We start from the raw sequence: 19,256 nt of genomic DNA, 5'->3' as shown, positions 1-19,256 counted from the left end.
ACCCTGGCATTTCCGGGCACTGCCCGCTGTGAGACCCGTCCTTAATTATTCTTTGCGCTGAGTGGCTAAGAGTAGGCTGGGTAAAGCATTATTGGTGCTTGCAGCATCACCCCATCTCTCCCCCTCCGCATTTCCCCCACCTGCTTCCCCACTCTGCAACAACAAAAATCAAAAATTACGCCCAGTGAAATTGAAAAACCACAAGCTGCCAAATAAGCTAATATACTTGCAATGCATAACCCAAAGAGCTAGTCCTTAAGTGTCCCTCCCAATATTCCCGTCTGATTTCCTGTTTAACCACTGTTGCCTATTCAACCTTGAGTTGAAACATTTTGTCAAACAAATTTGGCATATGTCTTCACCCATTTAAAATTCACAGAATCAAGAGTACAGCAATTTGTGTGGCAATTGTTTGTCCTGCATTTAATAGAGTAATGTCATCTCATCTGTTACATGGGAAATAAAAAAGTCAAGCTTAAATGTACAAAAAATTATGACGGAAGCTCTAAATAAAGTGAAGTAATGCAAGTTTATTGAGCACAGAATCAATCAATCAATGCACAAGTGGATTAACAACAACTCATCGACTCGGGAGAGATGATTTGCCGAAATATCAAGAAGATTGTGCAATTAAGGACTAAAAATGTTGTCTGCAACATTATGGGATGTAAATGATGAGAAATCAATTTGCAAAGGAAAAGAACAGATGCACCTCCCTCCCCCAAATCCTGACATGCTTCTTTATTTATTGCTAAACAACATTGCTGCAATGACCTGAAACTTCTGTAGGTGTTTATTTACTCTCAACACATCAAATGATCAATATTTTTAATTTGGGTTCAAGTTATTATTTTTCACATCACAGCTTCAGGAGCAAAGTAAAGTGGCTCATATTTTAGCGCTAAAAAGATCGATATGACAGTTTCACCTTCACTACAGACCCTGCCAGTTGGCTGCAGCACATCATAATGTACAGTAGGTGATGTAGGTGCAGTCGCTCTGGAATCACATCATTATCCAGACATGGAGCCAGACAGGAATGATTTAGCCCATCATGAAGCGCCTGATGCCCTTAGTAAACCAATCTCAGCTCATACAGTTTATCAGACCTGTCTTTTATTGAGCAAAGGACGGACAGTTTCATAAAGCAGATTACGTCCCTCATCATAAATGCATCCAATTTTTGCTGAGCCAAGGAACATCTGTAAACTATAATTAATTTTCCATAAATTTCCAAACAAAATTATTCAAACCTGAAACCATGCCCTGAAATACACAGTTATAATTCATTTACTACGGTAGATTCATTGATCGTCATTCAGTATGTCTGTGCGTACAGGAAGAAGAATTACAGCCACAGCGCATTACTTCAGTGACATCTACTTCATTTAAATGATTTGGGACTGGTCTGCCTTTCCTTAGTCAAAATGAAAGGTGGCTGCATGGCTTATTCTATCTCAGTCGCATTTTGTCGAAGTTGGAAATGCACTCACAGTTTATGTTTGACATAAATTCAAGACACAATTCTCAATCAAAAATTTATCCCCTGTTCACAGGATCATGCTTCTCAGTTCGAAGAAACTGGCTTCTTTTATAGTGGTTTCTCTGTTAAAGAGTTTGCATGAAATGATTTGCTTTAATAAGCCAAAGGTTGATAGGGAAACCATGCATACAGTCAAGTCCTTTGCAGCTTATTAAAGAGGAGTTAATTATCCTTGATAATTGCCTCAGCGGGTTTCTCAAGTGATACACTTACAAGGCCACACGCACCATTTTTTGGTGAAGATTAATATGTGTTGATTGTCATGAGGTGGGAAGGTAGAGAAAGTAGGAAAGTTAATTGAAAAAGACTTAGCAAAATGATGCATCAAAGGTTAAATGTGTTACAGGTACGGTGGCCGATGTGAATATCAAATGATCCAAAGGTACAGGAAGTTCACAGTCTATAATAAATATAAATTAAACATGACTGCAATTCATCTGGAGATGCACTAGCACCATGTGACTCCTGGTGAATTTGAAGACTGACCAGCTAATTTCCCTAAATTACTTCCTCCAGCACTAACCGCATCTTTTCTAAAATGCAAATTAAGCAATTCTAGACACATTCAATACAATGCAAGACTTCCATTTAAAAATAATAAAAGTTTACCCATGTAAAAAAAAACATTGCAAAACAATTCCGTATCGGAGTCTAAATCAGCTGCATGTAAGGTAAGAGAGTGGTCAGGTAAGGTCAACTGTTTTATTGTAAGGAGGTAATAGGTGAGTATGTAATGTCAGCTAGCTGTTCACCTCTCGCACCCTAGCAGGCAAGTTGCCCGGCTGGAACAATAAATTGCAGACTGCCTGCCATGCCAGCAGTGACCTTCAGGGAACTCCTGGTGTTGGGGATGATAGTGGGATGAACACAAGAGGAACCTAATGCAAGCTGGCAGCAGGTGAGCTGTGGAATCGGAAGAGGCTATTCCTGGAACGTATTTTAAAATCATTTTTAAAAAAAACTTAGGCCAGGATTTTACAGCCCCTTTGCGTCTGGCGGGGTATTACGGTCCTACCTAAATAAATGGCGATTTAAATAGCCTGCCACATCCAACAGGCAGTGCGGGATTAGACACTATGGTGGCGCTATAAACCCCTGGCCTGAGCCTTTGTCGGAGATCACTGCTTAGGCCACAGCATCTATTTAAGGTTCCTAATTGAGACCGGACCAATGCTTTTCTTCTCATTTCAGACCAATTTAGCATGGTAGGTGCAAAACAAGTGTTTGAAATCTGAAGTGAAAAATGGACCAATGCGATTCAGACATTGTTGGGGCACAAGATGTTGGCCCCTGCAGTTTGGATATTTGCAATTAATTGTAAAACAGCTTTGAGGCCCAATTTCTTCTACCCCTTACCAGAACCCTACCCCTCTGCACCCCCCAAATCCCTGAAGCAGGGATATATTCCTGGTTGGGCCATACAAATTTGAGAAAATTTGAAAATATGACCATGGCAGTGAAAGAAGTGTGAGAGTTTGCAGCCTGGGTAAATGAGGACAGTTGTCATTAGCTGGAATATCCTTGCCGAAGAGGAAGAGAGGCAACCCAAGAATGCAGAAGGCACAGAGGGTTCAAGAGCAATGGTAGATATTACCGGAAGACACAGAGTACTTCAGCATAGTTAGCCATCAGGGCACTCTGGGGAAGGCTGAGGCTCACCATGGGTGTTTGAAGTATAGCACACATTCTAAAAGGTCCTGCAGGTACGCAGTCAACTATCCACCACATCCAATATACCACAGTGATCTCCATGACCAACACACAATAGGGCAACTTTTCAACTTGCTAACCATGCAAAATACTGTCAATGCAGAACAGTCTCCTGTTACAGAAACCACACAGTTTTCATTTTCATCAAAGCCATGGTTGGCAAGTTGAAAATCTACTCTGGTGGCAGGAATCAGCCACTTTCTTGATCTCAGTCAGACAACAGCCACTTCTTCTCCACACATGAGAAAATACAAGACAACAAAACATATCAATGATAAATCAATTGGATTACATTGTACCCAGCTTCTGGAGTGTGTACATATGTTACTTTGTTTCCACGCTTGCGCTTGTGTGTTATGGAGGAGCATTTGTGGATGATTGGGTGTTGACCTGGTGAGCAACAATTGATGCACAAGCCCCAAAGTCTATGGCCTGGATTTTCACCGAGTCAGGTTGACTCAGGAGCCCTTCAAAAAGGCAGGCAGGTCCAAATTCCTAGATTCCAGGCCGTCTCCGGGCTGTGCAATTTTTGGGAGTGCCTTTAAACGGTGCAGCCTGGTTCCTACCAAGAGCCCAACCTGGCTAACTCCATTACGCGCAAAGGCATCTCCTACACCTCTGCAATTCTCATGGAGTCAATCCAGATTTTTAAAGATTCATGGTTCATGGCCCCTTAGAGGCATTGTGAACCTTGCCTGCACAAAGGAATCTTTTAAAAGACAAGTTGAAAAGGTCCCTTTTACTCCCCTCGACCAGGTTGTGCTCCACATCCGCCCCCCCGTGGCTCCTCATGCCCCCTATGCCAAACTCTGTCCTTGCAACCATTCCCTACAACCCTTCATGTCCCCTATGCCCCTCTACCCACTTATGTTCCCTCATGCCTCAATGCCAAGCTCTGCCAGCTATAGTTCCTCTGCCCATCTACCCATCCCCGTGGCTCCTCATGACTCCTCTGCTGAGCCATGCACCTTTATCCCCAATGACCAACTGTAGAGTTTCAAAAACCAATAACCCCTACAGTGTAAAATGGTATGAGAAAGAAAAGCATACAAAAAAATAATTAGTTGAAAAGTTTTCCTATTGCAAAAATTCTTAAATGCAATCAAATAAAAGAATCACGCAGACTCTTTAAAGTCTCAATAATCACAAAACCATAATCCTTTAAAACGACTTAACTTGTGTAAACAAACATTGTGAAATTGGTCATAAAGAGAAGAGCCTGGGCTGTCAATCAAACAATATTTCCTCTGGGGAGCAGCAGTTCTCGTATTCTAATGACAGTCTTGGCTCTCAGCCAAGAATAAATAATGAAGCTTGGCAGAATACTTTCGGACTCGAATACTGAGGTAGTATGGGCTGAGTTAAGAAACAGGAAAGGAGAGGTCACCCTGTTAGGGCTTTCCTATAGGCCTCCGAAAAGTTCCAGAGATGTAGAGGAAAGGATTGCAAAGATGATTCTGGATAGGAGCGAAAATAACAGGGTAGTTGTTATGGGGGACTTTAACTTTCCAAATATTGACTGGAAACACTAGTTTGAGTACTTTAGATGGATCCGTTTTTGTCCAATGTGTGCAGGAGGGTTTCCTGATGCAGTATGTAGATAGGTCAACAAAAGGCGAGGCCGTATTGGATTTGGTACTGAGTAATGAACCAGGACAGGTGTTAGATTTGGAGGTGGTGAGCATTTTGGTGATAGTGACCACAATTCGATTACGTTTACTTTAGCGATGGAAAGGGATAGGTATAAACCGCAGGGCAAGAGTTATTGCTGGGGGAAAGGCAATTATGATGCGATGAGGCAAGACTTAGGATGCATTGCCTGGAGAGGAAAACTGCAGGGGATGGACACAACGGAAATGTGGAGCATATTCAAGGAACAGCTACTGCGTGTCCTTGATAAGTATGTACCTGTTAGACAGGGAGGAAGTGGTCGAGTGGGGGAACCATGGGTTACTAAAGCAGTTGAAACACTTGTCAAGAGGAAGAAGGAGGCTTATGTGAAGATGAGACGTGATGGTTCAGTTGGGTCGCTTGAGAGTTACAAGTTAGCTAGGAAGGCTCTAAAGAGAGAGCTAAGAAGAGCCAAGCGAGGACATGAGAAGTCTTTGGCAGGTAGGATCAAGGATAACCCTAAAGCTTTCTATAGGTATGTCAGGAATAAAAGAATGACTAAGGTAAGAGTAGGGCCAGTCGAGGACAGTAGTAGGAAGTTGTGCGTAGAGCCCGAGGAGATAGGAGAGGTGCTAAATGAGTATTTTTCGTCTGTATTCACACAGGAAAAAGACAAAGTTGTCGAGGAGAATACTGAGATACAGGCTACTAGACTAGAAGGGCTTGAGGTTCATAAGGAGGAGGTGTTAGCAATTCTGGAAAGTGTGAAAATAGGTAAGTCCCCTGGGCCGGATGGGATTTATCCTAGGATTCTCTGGGAAGCTAGGGAGGAGATTGCTGAGCCTTTGGCTTTGATCTTTAAGTCATCTTTGTCTACAGGAATAGTGCCAGAGGACTGGAGGATAGCAAATGTTGTCCCCCTGTACAAGAAGGGAGGTAGAGATAACCCCGGTAACTATAGACCAGTGAGCCTTACTTCTGTTGTGGGAAAAGTCTTGGAAAGGTTTATAAGAGATAGGATGTATAATCATCTGCAAAGGAATAATTTGATTAGAGATGGTCAACATGGTTTTGTGAAGGGTAGGTCGTGCCTCACAAACCTCATTGAGTTCTTCGAGAAGGTGACCAAACAGGTGGATGAGGGTAAAGCAGTTGATGTGGTGTATATGGATTTCAGTAAAGCGTTTGATAAGGTTCCCCACGGTAGGCTATTGCAGAAAATACAGAGGAATGGGATTCAGGGTGATTTAGCAGTTTGGATCAGAAATTGGCTAGCTGATAGAAGACAAAGAGTGGTGGTAGATGGGAAATGCTCTGACTGGTGTCCAGTTACTAGTGGTGTGCCACAAGGATCTGTTTTGGGGCCGTTGCTGTTTGTCATTTTTATAAATGACCTGGAGGAGGGCGTAGAAGGATGGGTGAGTAAATTTGCAGATGACACTAAAGTCACTGGAGTTGTGGACAGTGCAGAAGGATGTTACAAGTTACAGAGGGACATAGATAAGCTGCAGAGCTGGGCTGACAGGTGGCAAATGGAGTTTAATGCAGAAAAGTGTGAGGTGATTCATTTTGGAAGGAATAACAGGAAGGCAGAGTACTGGGCTAATGGTAAGATTCTTGGTAGTGTGGACGAGCAGAGAGATCTCGGTGTCCATGTCCATAGATCCCTGAAAGTTGCCACCCAGGTTGAGAGGGTTGTTAAGAAGGCGTACGGTGTGTTAGCTTTTATTGGTAGAGGAATTGAGTTTCGGAGCCATGAGGTCATGTTGCAGTTGTACAAAACTCTGGTGCGGCCGCATTTGGAGTACTGTGTGCAGTTCTGGTCGCCACATTATAGGAAGGATGTGGAAGCATTGGAAAGGATACAGAGAGATTTACAAGAATGTTGCCTGGTATGGAGGGAAGATCATATGAGGAAAGGCTGAAGGACTTGAGGCTGTTTTCGTTAGAGAGAAGAAGGTTAAGAGGGGACTTAATTGAGGCATACAAGATGATCAGAGGATTAGATAGAGTGGACATTGAGAGCCTTTTTCCTCGGATGGTGATGTCCAGCACGAGGGGACATAGCTTTAAATTGAGGGGAGATAGATATAGGACAGATGTCAGAGGTAGGTTCTTTACTCAGAGAGTAGTAAGGGCGTGGAATGCCCTGCCTGCAACAGTAGTGGACTCGCCAACACTAAACGCATTCAAATGGTCATTGGATAGGCATATGGACGATAAGGGAATAGTGTAGAGGGACTTTAGAGGGGTTTCACAGGACGGTGCAAACATCGAGGGCCGAAGGGCCTGTACTGCGCTGTAATGTTCTATGTTCTGTGTATGACAGATGTTAAGCTAACTGGCCAGTAGTTTCTAGTGTTCTTGAATAGGGGAGTCACATTCGCTATTTTCCAATCCAATGGAAGGTCTCCAGAATCTAGGGAATTTTGTAAAGTTAAAACCAATGCATTTACTATCTCAGTAGTCCCTTCTTTTAAGACACGAGGATGGAGTCAATCAGGACCTACAGACTTGTCAGCCTTTAGTTCTAATATTTTTTCAATACCCTTTCCCTGGTGATTGTAATTGCCTTTAGTTTCTCTCTCCCTTTCACCTCATCATTCATAACTAATTTTGGGATTCACAATTATTTCGACATGGAAGCCAGGTGCAAAACATTTGTTCAATTCATCTGTAATTTCCTTGATTTCAATTCTTAATACCCAAGACTCACTCTCTGGAGGGCGAACACTCACTTTGCTTACTCTTTTCCTTTTAAAATTGCTGCAGAAACTCCTACTACTGTATCTGTTTCTATATTTCTATCTAGCTTTCTCTCGCACTTTAATTTCTCCCTTCTTCTTGATCTTTAAGTTATTCTTTGCTGTTTTTTACATTCTGTCTAATTTTCTAGCCTGCCAATTATCTTTAATGAATTGGGCAGAATTCTACACTATGCCTAAAAAGCAGCTTGCCACGGTGCAGCACGGCTGCTGAAAACCCGGAAGACCCCGCTCCCGGGATATACCTGGCTCGCCATGCCTCGCGAGATCGCTTTGGAATTGCCCTCGTGAATCCCACTTACAATGGGTGGGATCACTTTCTGGCAAATCTGCTTATTAGAGAGAGGCAGTAAGCCTCAGTTTAATGTGCAGATTCCTGTGGGATTCAACCCCTTCACCTCAAAGACCTTGGGTAAGCGCCATTCAGCACTGAACGGTACTGGTAGGGGTCTCTCAAGGGATCGGAGACCCCCAGCTGCATGCTCTTTGGACAGGACTGCTGGTGCCACCCAGGCAGTGCCACCTGGGCACATTAGCAGTGCCATCTGTGTGCGAGCCAGGCACTGCCAAGGCCGGGGTTGTGGATCCTCCCATAATGCATTAGGTCAGTTGGGAGAGTAAGTCAAGGATTGTTTCTGGGGACTCTCACTACAATGGGGAGTTCCGAAAATGGGGCTATGTCCAGCTTCGGCCATGCGTTCCCCATTCAGGCCCCTTATTCAATGCGAGCCACGTTTAATAGCCATCAGTTTCTTGACGCTCCGATCGCCGGAAACACCCGGCTAAACTCGGTCGCATTTTGATTCTGTTCTCCTTCCGGTAGATCGTGTGTCTGTCTCGCATACCTATACTTCCATTAGTATCATTCTATATTTTTACTCAACAGTTGACTTTGATACTATTTATTTAACATTGCAGGCTCTGGGTGGCAGAGAACTTTATTGTTTGAAATGTATTTCAGGTGCAGGGCACTAACATCAACCATCATTTGTTCAGATCTCAGGGAACCTGGACACCTGACAATCAGCTGCAGCAATTTACAATGCTATATTTTTTTATCCTGCTGTAAAACCCAAATGCCTTAAAATATTCTAATTTTGCTTGAGAAACATTGTCCTGCGATCGATTACCCGGAGCTACATTTTACTCCCTGCAATCATAGTGACGTAACCTTTCTGGGGGGGGGGGGGGGGGTTCTGAAAGGATCACCCAGCCGCTACTGAACAACACGTAGAGGACAAAAAAAACTCATTCCTATTTTAGGTTGTTACAGTGCTGAACTTCACCAAATTAAAGCTTCATTTAAACAAGAGACATTGGGAGATTGTTACGTTTACCAGTTCCATGGTTCATTAGAAGCCTTTCGGGAGTAAGTGCGTCATGGGACTGCTTGCCTTACTGATTCAATTTGATGACCGTCTTCAAATTACTTGGTGTCGATTAATGGTGGCTGCAGGGAAGGGATTAGTTTCAACAAGGCGGTTTGCTTTTTGTTAGTGGTGTATTCCTCCTAGTGGCTGCTCTGCTGGACTCCACAATACAGGAGTTTAGGGTGTTTATTTACTGATTTGAAATAAACTAGAGTTCCCCTTCAATTCAAAATGCCAGTAGATTTATGACAGTTTTAGCCAGTTTTCAGGCAATTACAAAATTGCAGTCTGACTAACTTCAGACTATTGAGACTTTAGAGATATTGAGATCGTCCAATCATCACTCCTCACCTACAGGCAGTTCAGATATTTTTATTGCTGTTACTTGTCGTTGACCTTTATGGAAATGTCAGACAAATAAATGTTTGTGTAAAACTACACGATGGTCTAATCAATACCACATGATTACATAACCAGCAAATACTAATAAATTAATTAGTTGCTATCAGCAAACAATTTGCAGTTATTTTTATGGCAGATCTTGTTTAACAAATGATCTTTTAATAGCTTAATCTCACAACGCCCTGCAGTTAATTCGTAATTTGCTCCACACTTATGTAACATGTTGCCCTTCTATATATTACATTTTTTATATGTATGACATAACGTTGCATTCGGGTTTATTTGGGGATATGGACATTTAGTGGGGATTAGGAAATTCTGGGAGGCTGGTGGGATGATTGGGGGAAGATAGTAAGAGGGGGGAATGGAGGACAGCACGGTAGCAGAGTGAGTAGCACTGCTGCCTCACGGCGCCGAGGTCGCAGGTTCGATCCCGGCTTTGGATCACTGTCCGTGTGGAGTTTGCACATTCTCCCCGTGTCTGCGTGGGTTTCACCCCCACAACCCAAAGATGTGCAATGAATTGGGTACTCTAAATTTATTTTTTAAAAAGAGGGGGGAATGGGGAATCTGAGTGTAAATGGACAGTAAATACACGGAAACATAAATTGTTGCAATTTTTCTTTTCCAACTGCAAGGTTTTGAAATTAAGTAAAATCAAATAAACCTGTAAATTATTGAAGGACAAGGTTTTCTTCACAGGAGCACAAGTGACAAATTAACATGAAGATATCCCACTTAAAGTGACAGCAGATAAAGGGCGCAATTGAATGGCATGATCATGCCCAACTGGGAAACCCGACAGGGCCATTAAATTTCGTGGCAGGCCTCTTGCGTGATTTGTGATCCTTGGAACTCCTCGTGAGATCTAACGAGATCCCGCGTGACCTCTCGATCTGGACCTAGGTGAGTTCCAGATTAACATTTAAAAGATCTATTAGGCTGCGCCCGATTCTCTCATGGCCCAAAAACTAACAGCCGCACTAGGGAGACCTTCCCATGGCGCCGTTTAGCACTGGCGTGGACCAAGGCATAACGGCACCTGAGGGACTCTCCCACACCATCGGAGGCACCTGGGTGGTCAGGCTCTGGGCAGGGTGGTCCTCTAGCACTCCCGCTTGACACCTGAGCACTTTGGCACTGCCAGGTTGGCAGAGGCACTGCCATGTGTCAGATTGCCCGTGCCAGGAATCAGCTCGCAGGTTCTCTGCCCTTAAAAGGTAATGCGAGGGGGGGGGGGGGGCTCGAGGACCCTCTGAGAGGTCATTTGGGGCACTAGTGTGAGGGGTGGGGTCTGGAGACCCCAGTGGCATGTCCGAGGTGAGATCGAGAGATTGGGACACCAGTTAAAAATGGTGCCTGGTTCCTTCCTGCATTGACAAGCTCATTTCATTTGTCACCTTTCAAAAAACAGTTTGGGTTGGATTCCACTCAGGCCTAATGATGAAGGCCCAACGTTCAACCCATTAAGTCACCCAGCTCCTACATCCTCTAACAAACACATTGCTGAGTTGAAGTTCAACTCTCTGAACAGCCATGCCACCATAAAAATTGATCATTAAATATTTAGTGTTACAAACATTCTCATGTGAAAAACAGGAATGTAACTGATTCAGTTACTGGACAGCAAGCCTGACTGCATTTTATCTTGATGCAGTATAGTGGCCTTTTCCTAATTTTTCTAACGAATTGTAAGGATGCTTCCTGACTGACTTGAAGAAATTTTGATATTTGACACAATTAACTGTCTTCTTTCCTCATCTATCTGAATGCACTTCCTACTTTTCTCATGGTCTGAATTGCAACTGATATATTCCTGCTCCAAAAAAATTCCTGCTGTTGGATGCCATCTAGTGTAACAGTTTGGTAATAGTAAGTCGTTTGATTTGTAGAATAAACATCATTCCCAGAAAATTAGCACAGACAGGGCGGGTGGGGGTAGAGGGGGGGGAATTGTCCAGCCTCAAAAGCTGAGCGGCAGGATCTTCCGGTCCCGCTGAAGTCAATGGGAATTTAAATGGATCGCCCAATCGCCAGTGGAAAACTCACAAGGTGGGGCCAGAACGTCTGGATGGGGGGGGTGTCCGAAGAATTGCCTCTCTAAAATGAATGCGAACATTTATCGCATGAGATTATTTGCGTAATTATTCACTGCAATTTATGAACATTCTATCGTATAATATGCAAATACTTCAATCACAATGTTGAAGTGGCAAGTGGGAGGGGGACCGTCTAGATCGTTGCTGCCTGGTTTCAGGCCAAACCAATTTTGTAACGGTGGCACTAACAGGTTCATTATGTCCATTATTCATATATATAAAGAAGGCCAAATGCTCGTATAAGGTGCTTGGCCTGTACCCCACTTTTAATGCCTGTACCAATAAGGTTGACAGGGTAACTCTTGTTCATAATGTGCTTGCACATCACCCACCTCACTGAACATTGTAAAGTGTCACGGAATTTCCAGGCCCATGTTCCTGAATATGCCACCTTTGATGGCCCTCGTAGTGTACCACCTAGGTGGCATGCCATGTTTCATTATTTCAGAATGGCTCACTCACCTGAATAGCGACTGATGCTATGGGTTTGTACTAATTACAGCTAAGAATAAAATTAACAAGTGACATGATCACGCGCAACGAAGAGTTACCACACACTGGGAGCAGTTTCATGCTGGTTTTAGACACCTCAGGTGCCGTTATGCCTTGGTCCACGCCAGTGCTAAACGGCGCCACGGCAAGGTGAGTTTACACACCTGCCTCAGCATCTGCAGTGAAGTGTCGTATAGGAGTCACTGCCACTGATGGGTGGGGTCTCTTAATGCCAGCTTGTATCTGAATTGCTTTTTTATTATTTTAACTGTAATTCAATGATCATTGTAGAAAGCCATCTTGTTCAGATTATTTTCCTTTTTGTCTGTATCTCTTCACGCAGAAAGGATTTCAACAACCGTGTCAGATTTTACAGATAAATTATTTGCAAATCTATTTCTAGCAAACACAAAGCAATTTTAAACAAAACATACAGCATACTATGAAATACAAGTTCAATAAATGAGAACAGATGAGTGTGCTTCTGTGCGCCTTGAAGCTTCAAGCTGTTGATCAGACCCCACTGTAAGTGGACTTGGAAGTTGCAAATTTGTACTTATTTTGCTGGGGCGGGGATAGAATTAATATTCAGCCCTGCCCCCAGAAACATCGATTTTCGTTTTAGTAATTAAGTAACGTAAAAGAGAAACTGTCATATTTTTGTTGTCTTGGTGTACATATAGACATACGTATACATCTGAACCTTTTGTAAAGCTTAACATCCTTGAATCACAATGATAGCACAACCTTTGTCCCCTTGTGCCACACTAACTGAAGGAGCTCCATCTTACCGTAAAATGTTCTTGTGATTTGTAATTTTCATCCAAGTATACTCGCGCTCGATTATACTCTTTCATTTCATCACTCGATAGCAAATCTCTGTAGTAAAAGAAGGAAAATTCAAATATTTCTCAGATGATTTCTCAAGTAAGCAATGCTTTCTAAGCCTGCCGTTCAAACATTTAAACTGTTTAGTGATGCAATAGTTTAAAATGTTTACCTCAGGATCAAATGCAACCTCGTCTGATGGAACAGAATCCTTTCTCTTACTGCTGTGAGGTAACTTGCTGGCAATAACCTGAAGTGCAAACTTTCCCAAAATTCTGCACAAACTAACAGTCTCACTTAGGTAGATGATATAGGAAATACAACAAATTTATAGTGGTGTACCGGGGCTGTCCTGAGCTTGAAGATAAGGCATATTAGTTATGGAAGAAATAAGGAAAGTTTTGTAATGCATTTTAACTTGGTGCTGCCAACAGGTGCCCAAAGTTCCTTTTATAATATCACTCATTAGAGTTCCCTTCATTTTGATTTCCCTCAGTATAATATACCTATTATGATAATAGGGATATTGAAGGTGGCACGGTGGCACAATGATTAGCACTGCTGCATCACAGAGCCAGGAGACCGGGTTCGATTCCAGCTGTGGATGACTGTCTGTGTGTGGAGTTTGCACGTTCTTCCCGTGTCTGTGTGGGTATCCTCCGGGTGCTCTGGTTTCCTCCCATGGTCCAAAGATGTGCAGGTTAGGTGGATTAGCCATTCTAAATTATTCCTTAGTTTCCAGTGTAGTGCAAGTTAGGTGGGGTTATGGGGAAAGGGCAGGTGAATGGGCATTGATAGGGTGCTATTTCACAGGGTCGGTGTAGATTCAATGGGCCAAAAGGCCTCCTTCTGAGCTGTAGGAATTCTATGATATCATATATCATATGATATTCCCTGGTTGAAAATTAACTCAAAACTACATTTAAAAACATCGAAGTAAAAATGATGAACAGATGAAAGAGCATTTAGCTGAATCATGTCATGGAAACCATGGTTTCAATTCGCTATCAATTATCTGGTATTCTTAGTCAATGTGTGATACTTCAGCATCTTAAATTTAAACTGATTCTCAAAGAAGGGAACGGAAAAGTTGTTTTTAAAACCGTTAGCAATATCTGGCAAATTAATGAAAAATCCAGGAGAAAATTATCTTTCATAAAAAAATACAGTGAGGAGAATCATTAAGAGATATTTAATGAGAGGTTGTATCTGATATAAGAAAAGTTAACAAAACAGATTTTAGACATTGATACAAATATATTTTCTCAAAAATAAATGTCTTAATTTTTAACCTTAAAGTGTTTTTCTGAATCAAAGAAAACTAGCATTCTATCCATTGTGATTTTCACTAAACCGACTATTGCATCTTTAGTCAGAATTATAAATCTTGACAAATTCATACAGGCAATGGTACTTCTGCTGGTCCTCCATCTTGAACTGAGTAAAGTATTAGAAACACAGGATTAAGCTGTTCACAAATGGCATCATCTCATTGCTTTCCATCACATAACTCAGAACAAGACCAGCAGCGCAGGTTCAATTCCCGTACCGGCCTCCCCAAACAGGTGCCGGAATGTGGTGACTGGGGGCTTTTCACAGTAACTTCATTGTTACTGTGTGATTATCATTATTATGTGTGATTATCATTATTATTATTATTATTATTATTAATAATAAATTCTCAAGAGACTGGAGTGCTTTACTGTAAAGACTGAAGATGAACGTGGTTAATGCATGCACATCTTGACCTGTGCCAACAGGGGGAGACACATTCCAGGAAAGATTGAGTTACACTGGCAAACTGTACACACCGTCTGCACCAGCAGAGGGAAACCTCCCCTTGTCTGCAATATAATCTTTCCTTCAACAACTTTACATGTTGATCCGTCGGAGATGAGCTTGCCATAATGATAATACGCTGCAGATTTTTAAGAAAATGTTTATAACTGCCAAACGGCTAGAGATGAGCTAGTTTATTTCATTAGCAAACTCCAATCATTAATATTTTTATTTGGATGAGAAGATTGTTGCTGGAAATCAATAGCAGTGTTACCTTTATTTCTAAAAAGACAATATAAATGTATTTTAGAAAATGTATTCAGTGCTGACAAGTATCTCTCAGTGACACCTAATAGGACTAGATTTTTAAAAATTAAATCAAACTTCTCCAAAATAAGATTTAAGTTCGTGCAGTTGATCAGAAGCCAGGATAAGCTGAAAGATTTAGGCTGGAAATCCTTGCCTGCGGGTTTTCCGGTGCAATGGGGTGGCCTGAATGGACAGTCCCATTGACAAGTGACGGGAGGATAGAATCCCACCACCAGCGAATGGCGTGCCACCGAGAAACATGCTGCTGGGGGATCAGAGAATCCCACCCCCAATGTTGCAATTAGTTGCGCAAATTCTTATTTTTAAAAATAAATTTAGAGAACCCAATTCATTTTTTTCCAATTAAGGGGCAATTTAGCGTGGCCAATCCACCTACCCTGCGCATCTTTTGGGTTGTGGGGGCGAAACCCACGCCAACACGGGGAGAATGTGCAAACTCCACACGGGTGCAAATTCTTATTAATGAAGAAAGAGATCAGACTATTGGCCCTGATATGAACCAGTATGTTACAGCACAGTTCGAAGCTCCCTCATTAGTACTTGGCACATCACTGGCTGGAAATGGCCTTGCTGTCATATTGAAACAGTGGTGAGAATGATAGTTTCACAATGACTTAAAGCTCTGGTGAATGGTTCTTTCTTTTTAATTTATCCCTCATGGAAAATAAACTTTTTGTTACAGTAATTTTTGGCTGGTTTAATGCTCAAAGCCAAAGTTTGGCAGTGTACATAAACCAGTGTGCATATACCAGTGTGCATGTACGAGTGTGCATAAGATAGGCTGTGGCAATTACCACAATAGTCTGTTAAAGTCGAGCGTTCAGGTTTTTTGTTGTCAACTTTGTGTTATGCAGACTGGGAAAGTGAATTATATTAACCTCTGCTGGCTGATAGCTAAATGTCTCCAAGCAATACAACTTCACTTTGCACCTCAATAACCTAATATCAGTTTCAGATCCCTTAAGATTTCATGCTCATCGTAACAGAAACCCTAGAGGGCAACTGGAGGCTTCCATTTCACTTAGTCGACTATACATTGTACTTACTTCACAAACTTGTCAACATGAGACATTGAGGCTTCATAGTTCTTCCCGCCAACTTCTTGGCAATGCAATGCAATAAAATGAGGCTTGTGTGTGTGCACAGTCTGCAAGGAAGAAGAATGCATCATCAGTGCCACAACAGAACAACCTGTACAATTTACATGAAGTAGAACAGTCGTTAGCTGACAAAATACTTTAGATACAGGCCTGTGTGGTCTCATGTAAGTGAGAGACAAGCATAAAATATTTTGCTGTGCTTCACAAGAAAATTTCCTTTCTGCATTTATAGACATAAAATTGACCAGAGCAAGTTTTGGAAAGCAGAGTGAAGACCATATATGATGATATGGATGACTGTGAAAGGGCTCTGTTTTCCCGTTTTAGGTCTTGCAGTTGATTCAAGTTGACGTGAGTTACAGCTTAGTTATGGCAGCGCGACGTGACTTGAGTCACAGCTTAGTTATGGCAGCAGAACTCCTTAAACTGTAGGTTCAGCTTCAGGTTGTCAGCTGGGCTAGGAATGACTGGCTGTGCCTTGTTCCAGGCCCTCAGCAGACTTGCTGTCCCCTCTGTTTTCAGCAGTCCAACCAGGTTAGCTGAGGGAGGAAGTTGGAGCTAAGATTTACTGCCGTCCCTGGAATGGGATTATTCACCGCACAAGATGAAGGACAACACGTCAATTATGTACTGCAGTAGGGGGCAGTGGTTGCCAAGGACCCGTATTCGATCCCGGCCACTGTTCATGTGGAGTTTGCACATTCTCCCCATGTCTGCATGGGCCTCACCCACACAACCTAAATACTTGCAGGTGGATTGGTCATCTAAATTGCCCCTTAATTGGAAAAAAAATGAATTGGGTACATTAAATTTTAAAAAACTTATGTACTGCAGTATAACTCCAATCAAGATGCTGGGACAAATAGGGAAACGCCTATTTTTAGTTTATATATTAAAAACAAAGTAACTGCACTTAAATGAGGGCCGTCCTCCCCTCACCAAAGGGAGGAATATAATCTGTACAAAAGAGGTCAATGCCAACATTGAGAACAACTGAGAAGGCTGTATTAATTTTATGAGTGCCGATTTTATTTCTACCTTGGTTAAGGACTGTGTTAAATATATTATTTTGCGATGTTTTTGCGGATTTCTGTATTTTGTTTCACCTGTATCCTGGCCAATATTTATCCCTCCTCCAACATCACTAAAAATGATTCTCTGCCCATTTTCATGTTGCTGCTTGTGGGATCTTACTGTGTACATACTGGTTGCTACATTTCTATTTACAACAGTGACTCCATTATGAACATATTTATTTTGCTTCAAAGCATCTTGCATGAACAACAACAACAATTTACATTTATATATCTCCTTTCATGAACTGTCCCAAGGCGCTTCACAGGAGCAGTATAAAACAAAATATAACACTGAGCTACATAAGAGGATATTAGGTCGTGACCATAGGCTTTGTCAAAGAAATTAATTGTAAGGAATGTCGCAAAGTAGGAAAGTGTGAAAGAGAGGTGAAGACATTTCGAAAAACACATTATCCAAATGAAAGTTTCTCTTTTTTACTACAATGTAGAAATTACCATTGGTGATGCTGATGTTTATTATGCCCTTATTATGTTCTAAGTACACAGGTATAACTGTTTATTTTAAATATGTTACCAATTCCACTGAAATAGCATACTGGGGAATGCCACACAAGTGCATTAAGCATGTGTCTAATATTGTCAAAATAATTTCAAGGCTTCCGTTATTCCTAAAGGACAAGCAACGAATATTTTTATTATTATTAATGAGAGCAATCATTTAAATCATGATGATTAGTTTTGAAGAGTACCTCTGGAGTTCAGTAAAACTAAAATTGCACAGCTCCTTAATGAGAATTTGTTTGAATCACAATATATTTTTCCACTGGATATTACCGGGCATTATTCTATTGCAAAGGTTGTTTTAGTATACTGTCCAAGAGGAAACTGCTTTCATCTTATTTTAAGGAATGTAGGTGGCAGCCCTCAGAGTCCAATCCCATCAAAAACAGCTCTGAGTAGCATGTCTTGACAACTGGGGTCACAAATGTGAGACTTGGGCACGATTTAAAACCCAAAAAACAGAGTCTTATTTTGGGCACGAATAGTGGGGTGTTTCTCGGCGCCGCAACCCGATATCAAACAGGACTCTGTTTTTTTTTGGCCTTGGTGAGGAACGCCCCGCCGAGGGTGCATTTACCTCATTCAGTTTAAATGGCGTCCCAATCCCTTGCCCTCTTACTCCCCACCATGGCCTCCAGACCCCCTCAAAATTACCTCTGAGGGGTCCTCGAGCCTCCCCTCACCCCACATCCTAAGGGCAGGACACCCCCGGGCCCAACTCTGGCACGGGCAACCTGGTAACTGGGCACATTGGCACTGCCAGCCTGGCATGCTGGAAGTGTCCCTGCCAGCCTTGCAGTACCATTTGGTCATCCTGGCAGTGCCAAGTTGTCTGGGTGGCACTGTCAGTGTGCCCAGGCCCCAGCAAGAGTGCCAGGGTATCAGCCTGCCCAGAGCCCAACCACCCAGAGGCCTTTGTGTGGCCCAGCGCTTTTCAATATTCTGGTATATTTACTGCCGATTAAGAAATATTTGGTCTTGTTTGTGATAGTAAAAGTCTTAAAACTTGAACTATTGTGTGATTCTTTCTGTCATTTTCATGCAACTCATATCTCTTTAAAAGTTATTAATCTCGACAGGAATCATAACAAATTTCACACAAACTGTGCAAACTTTAGATCAGTTACTTAGCAGCAGCTATTAAAAATTTTACAATGAATTTGGAACTTTCTTTTTAAATGCACTTGATGAAAATCCTGACTTCATCGTCACCGCATCAGAAATAATGACCCAATTTAATTCCAAGAGGTATGCAGAGTTGATCTGTCCCAACAACGATTCCCCTCCTCACCCGAAAGTGTAGCAATGCAAAAGAATCTATTCTCATTTGTAGTTCCAAACATAGTGAAATGACTCAAAAGAGTTTTACAAAGAGGAAATAGCCATTGAGTAGGAGTTTGAGAAGGGCACAGGTGAAGATGATCCTCAGTGGGGGAAACGAGTTTTGGGAAAAGCATTTGAAAGTCAGGGGCAATGTGACAAAATGGAACAGTTAAAGAGAAAGATATCTGAAGACTTGGTTACTGCTTGTAAGAGAACGATGGAGCGCACACCAAACTACAGCTAGAAGAACAGGCTTAGGCCTGGAAGAATTGTAGGCGAAAGTGGGAATGAAAACAAGGATGAGGA

The 19,256-nt window shown here is 42.1% G+C and overlaps 1 protein-coding gene across 2 annotated transcripts in view; it reads right to left on the bottom strand.

The window, feature by feature from the left end:
- The window catches only part of LOC119950798 (inositol polyphosphate-5-phosphatase A), a 659,385-nt gene that overhangs the window by 330,105 nt on the left and 310,024 nt on the right, over positions 1–19,256 (bottom strand). For both annotated transcript variants that reach the window (XM_038773583.1, XM_038773584.1), the window contains exons 3-4: positions 15,976–16,076; positions 12,784–12,871 (exon numbers count right to left, since the gene is read on the bottom strand). In XM_038773583.1, the coding sequence (XP_038629511.1) occupies positions 12,784–12,871; positions 15,976–16,076 (189 nt within the window). The remainder of the gene's footprint in view (positions 1–12,783; positions 12,872–15,975; positions 16,077–19,256) is intronic.

The sequence above is a fragment of the Scyliorhinus canicula genome, chromosome 16 (genome assembly GCF_902713615.1).
Source record: "Scyliorhinus canicula chromosome 16, sScyCan1.1, whole genome shotgun sequence".
In the NCBI taxonomy this organism is placed as follows: Eukaryota; Metazoa; Chordata; class Chondrichthyes; order Carcharhiniformes; family Scyliorhinidae; genus Scyliorhinus; species Scyliorhinus canicula.
Note: the sequence above shows the minus strand (reverse complement) of the source record. Positions and strands in the feature narration are given on the sequence as shown.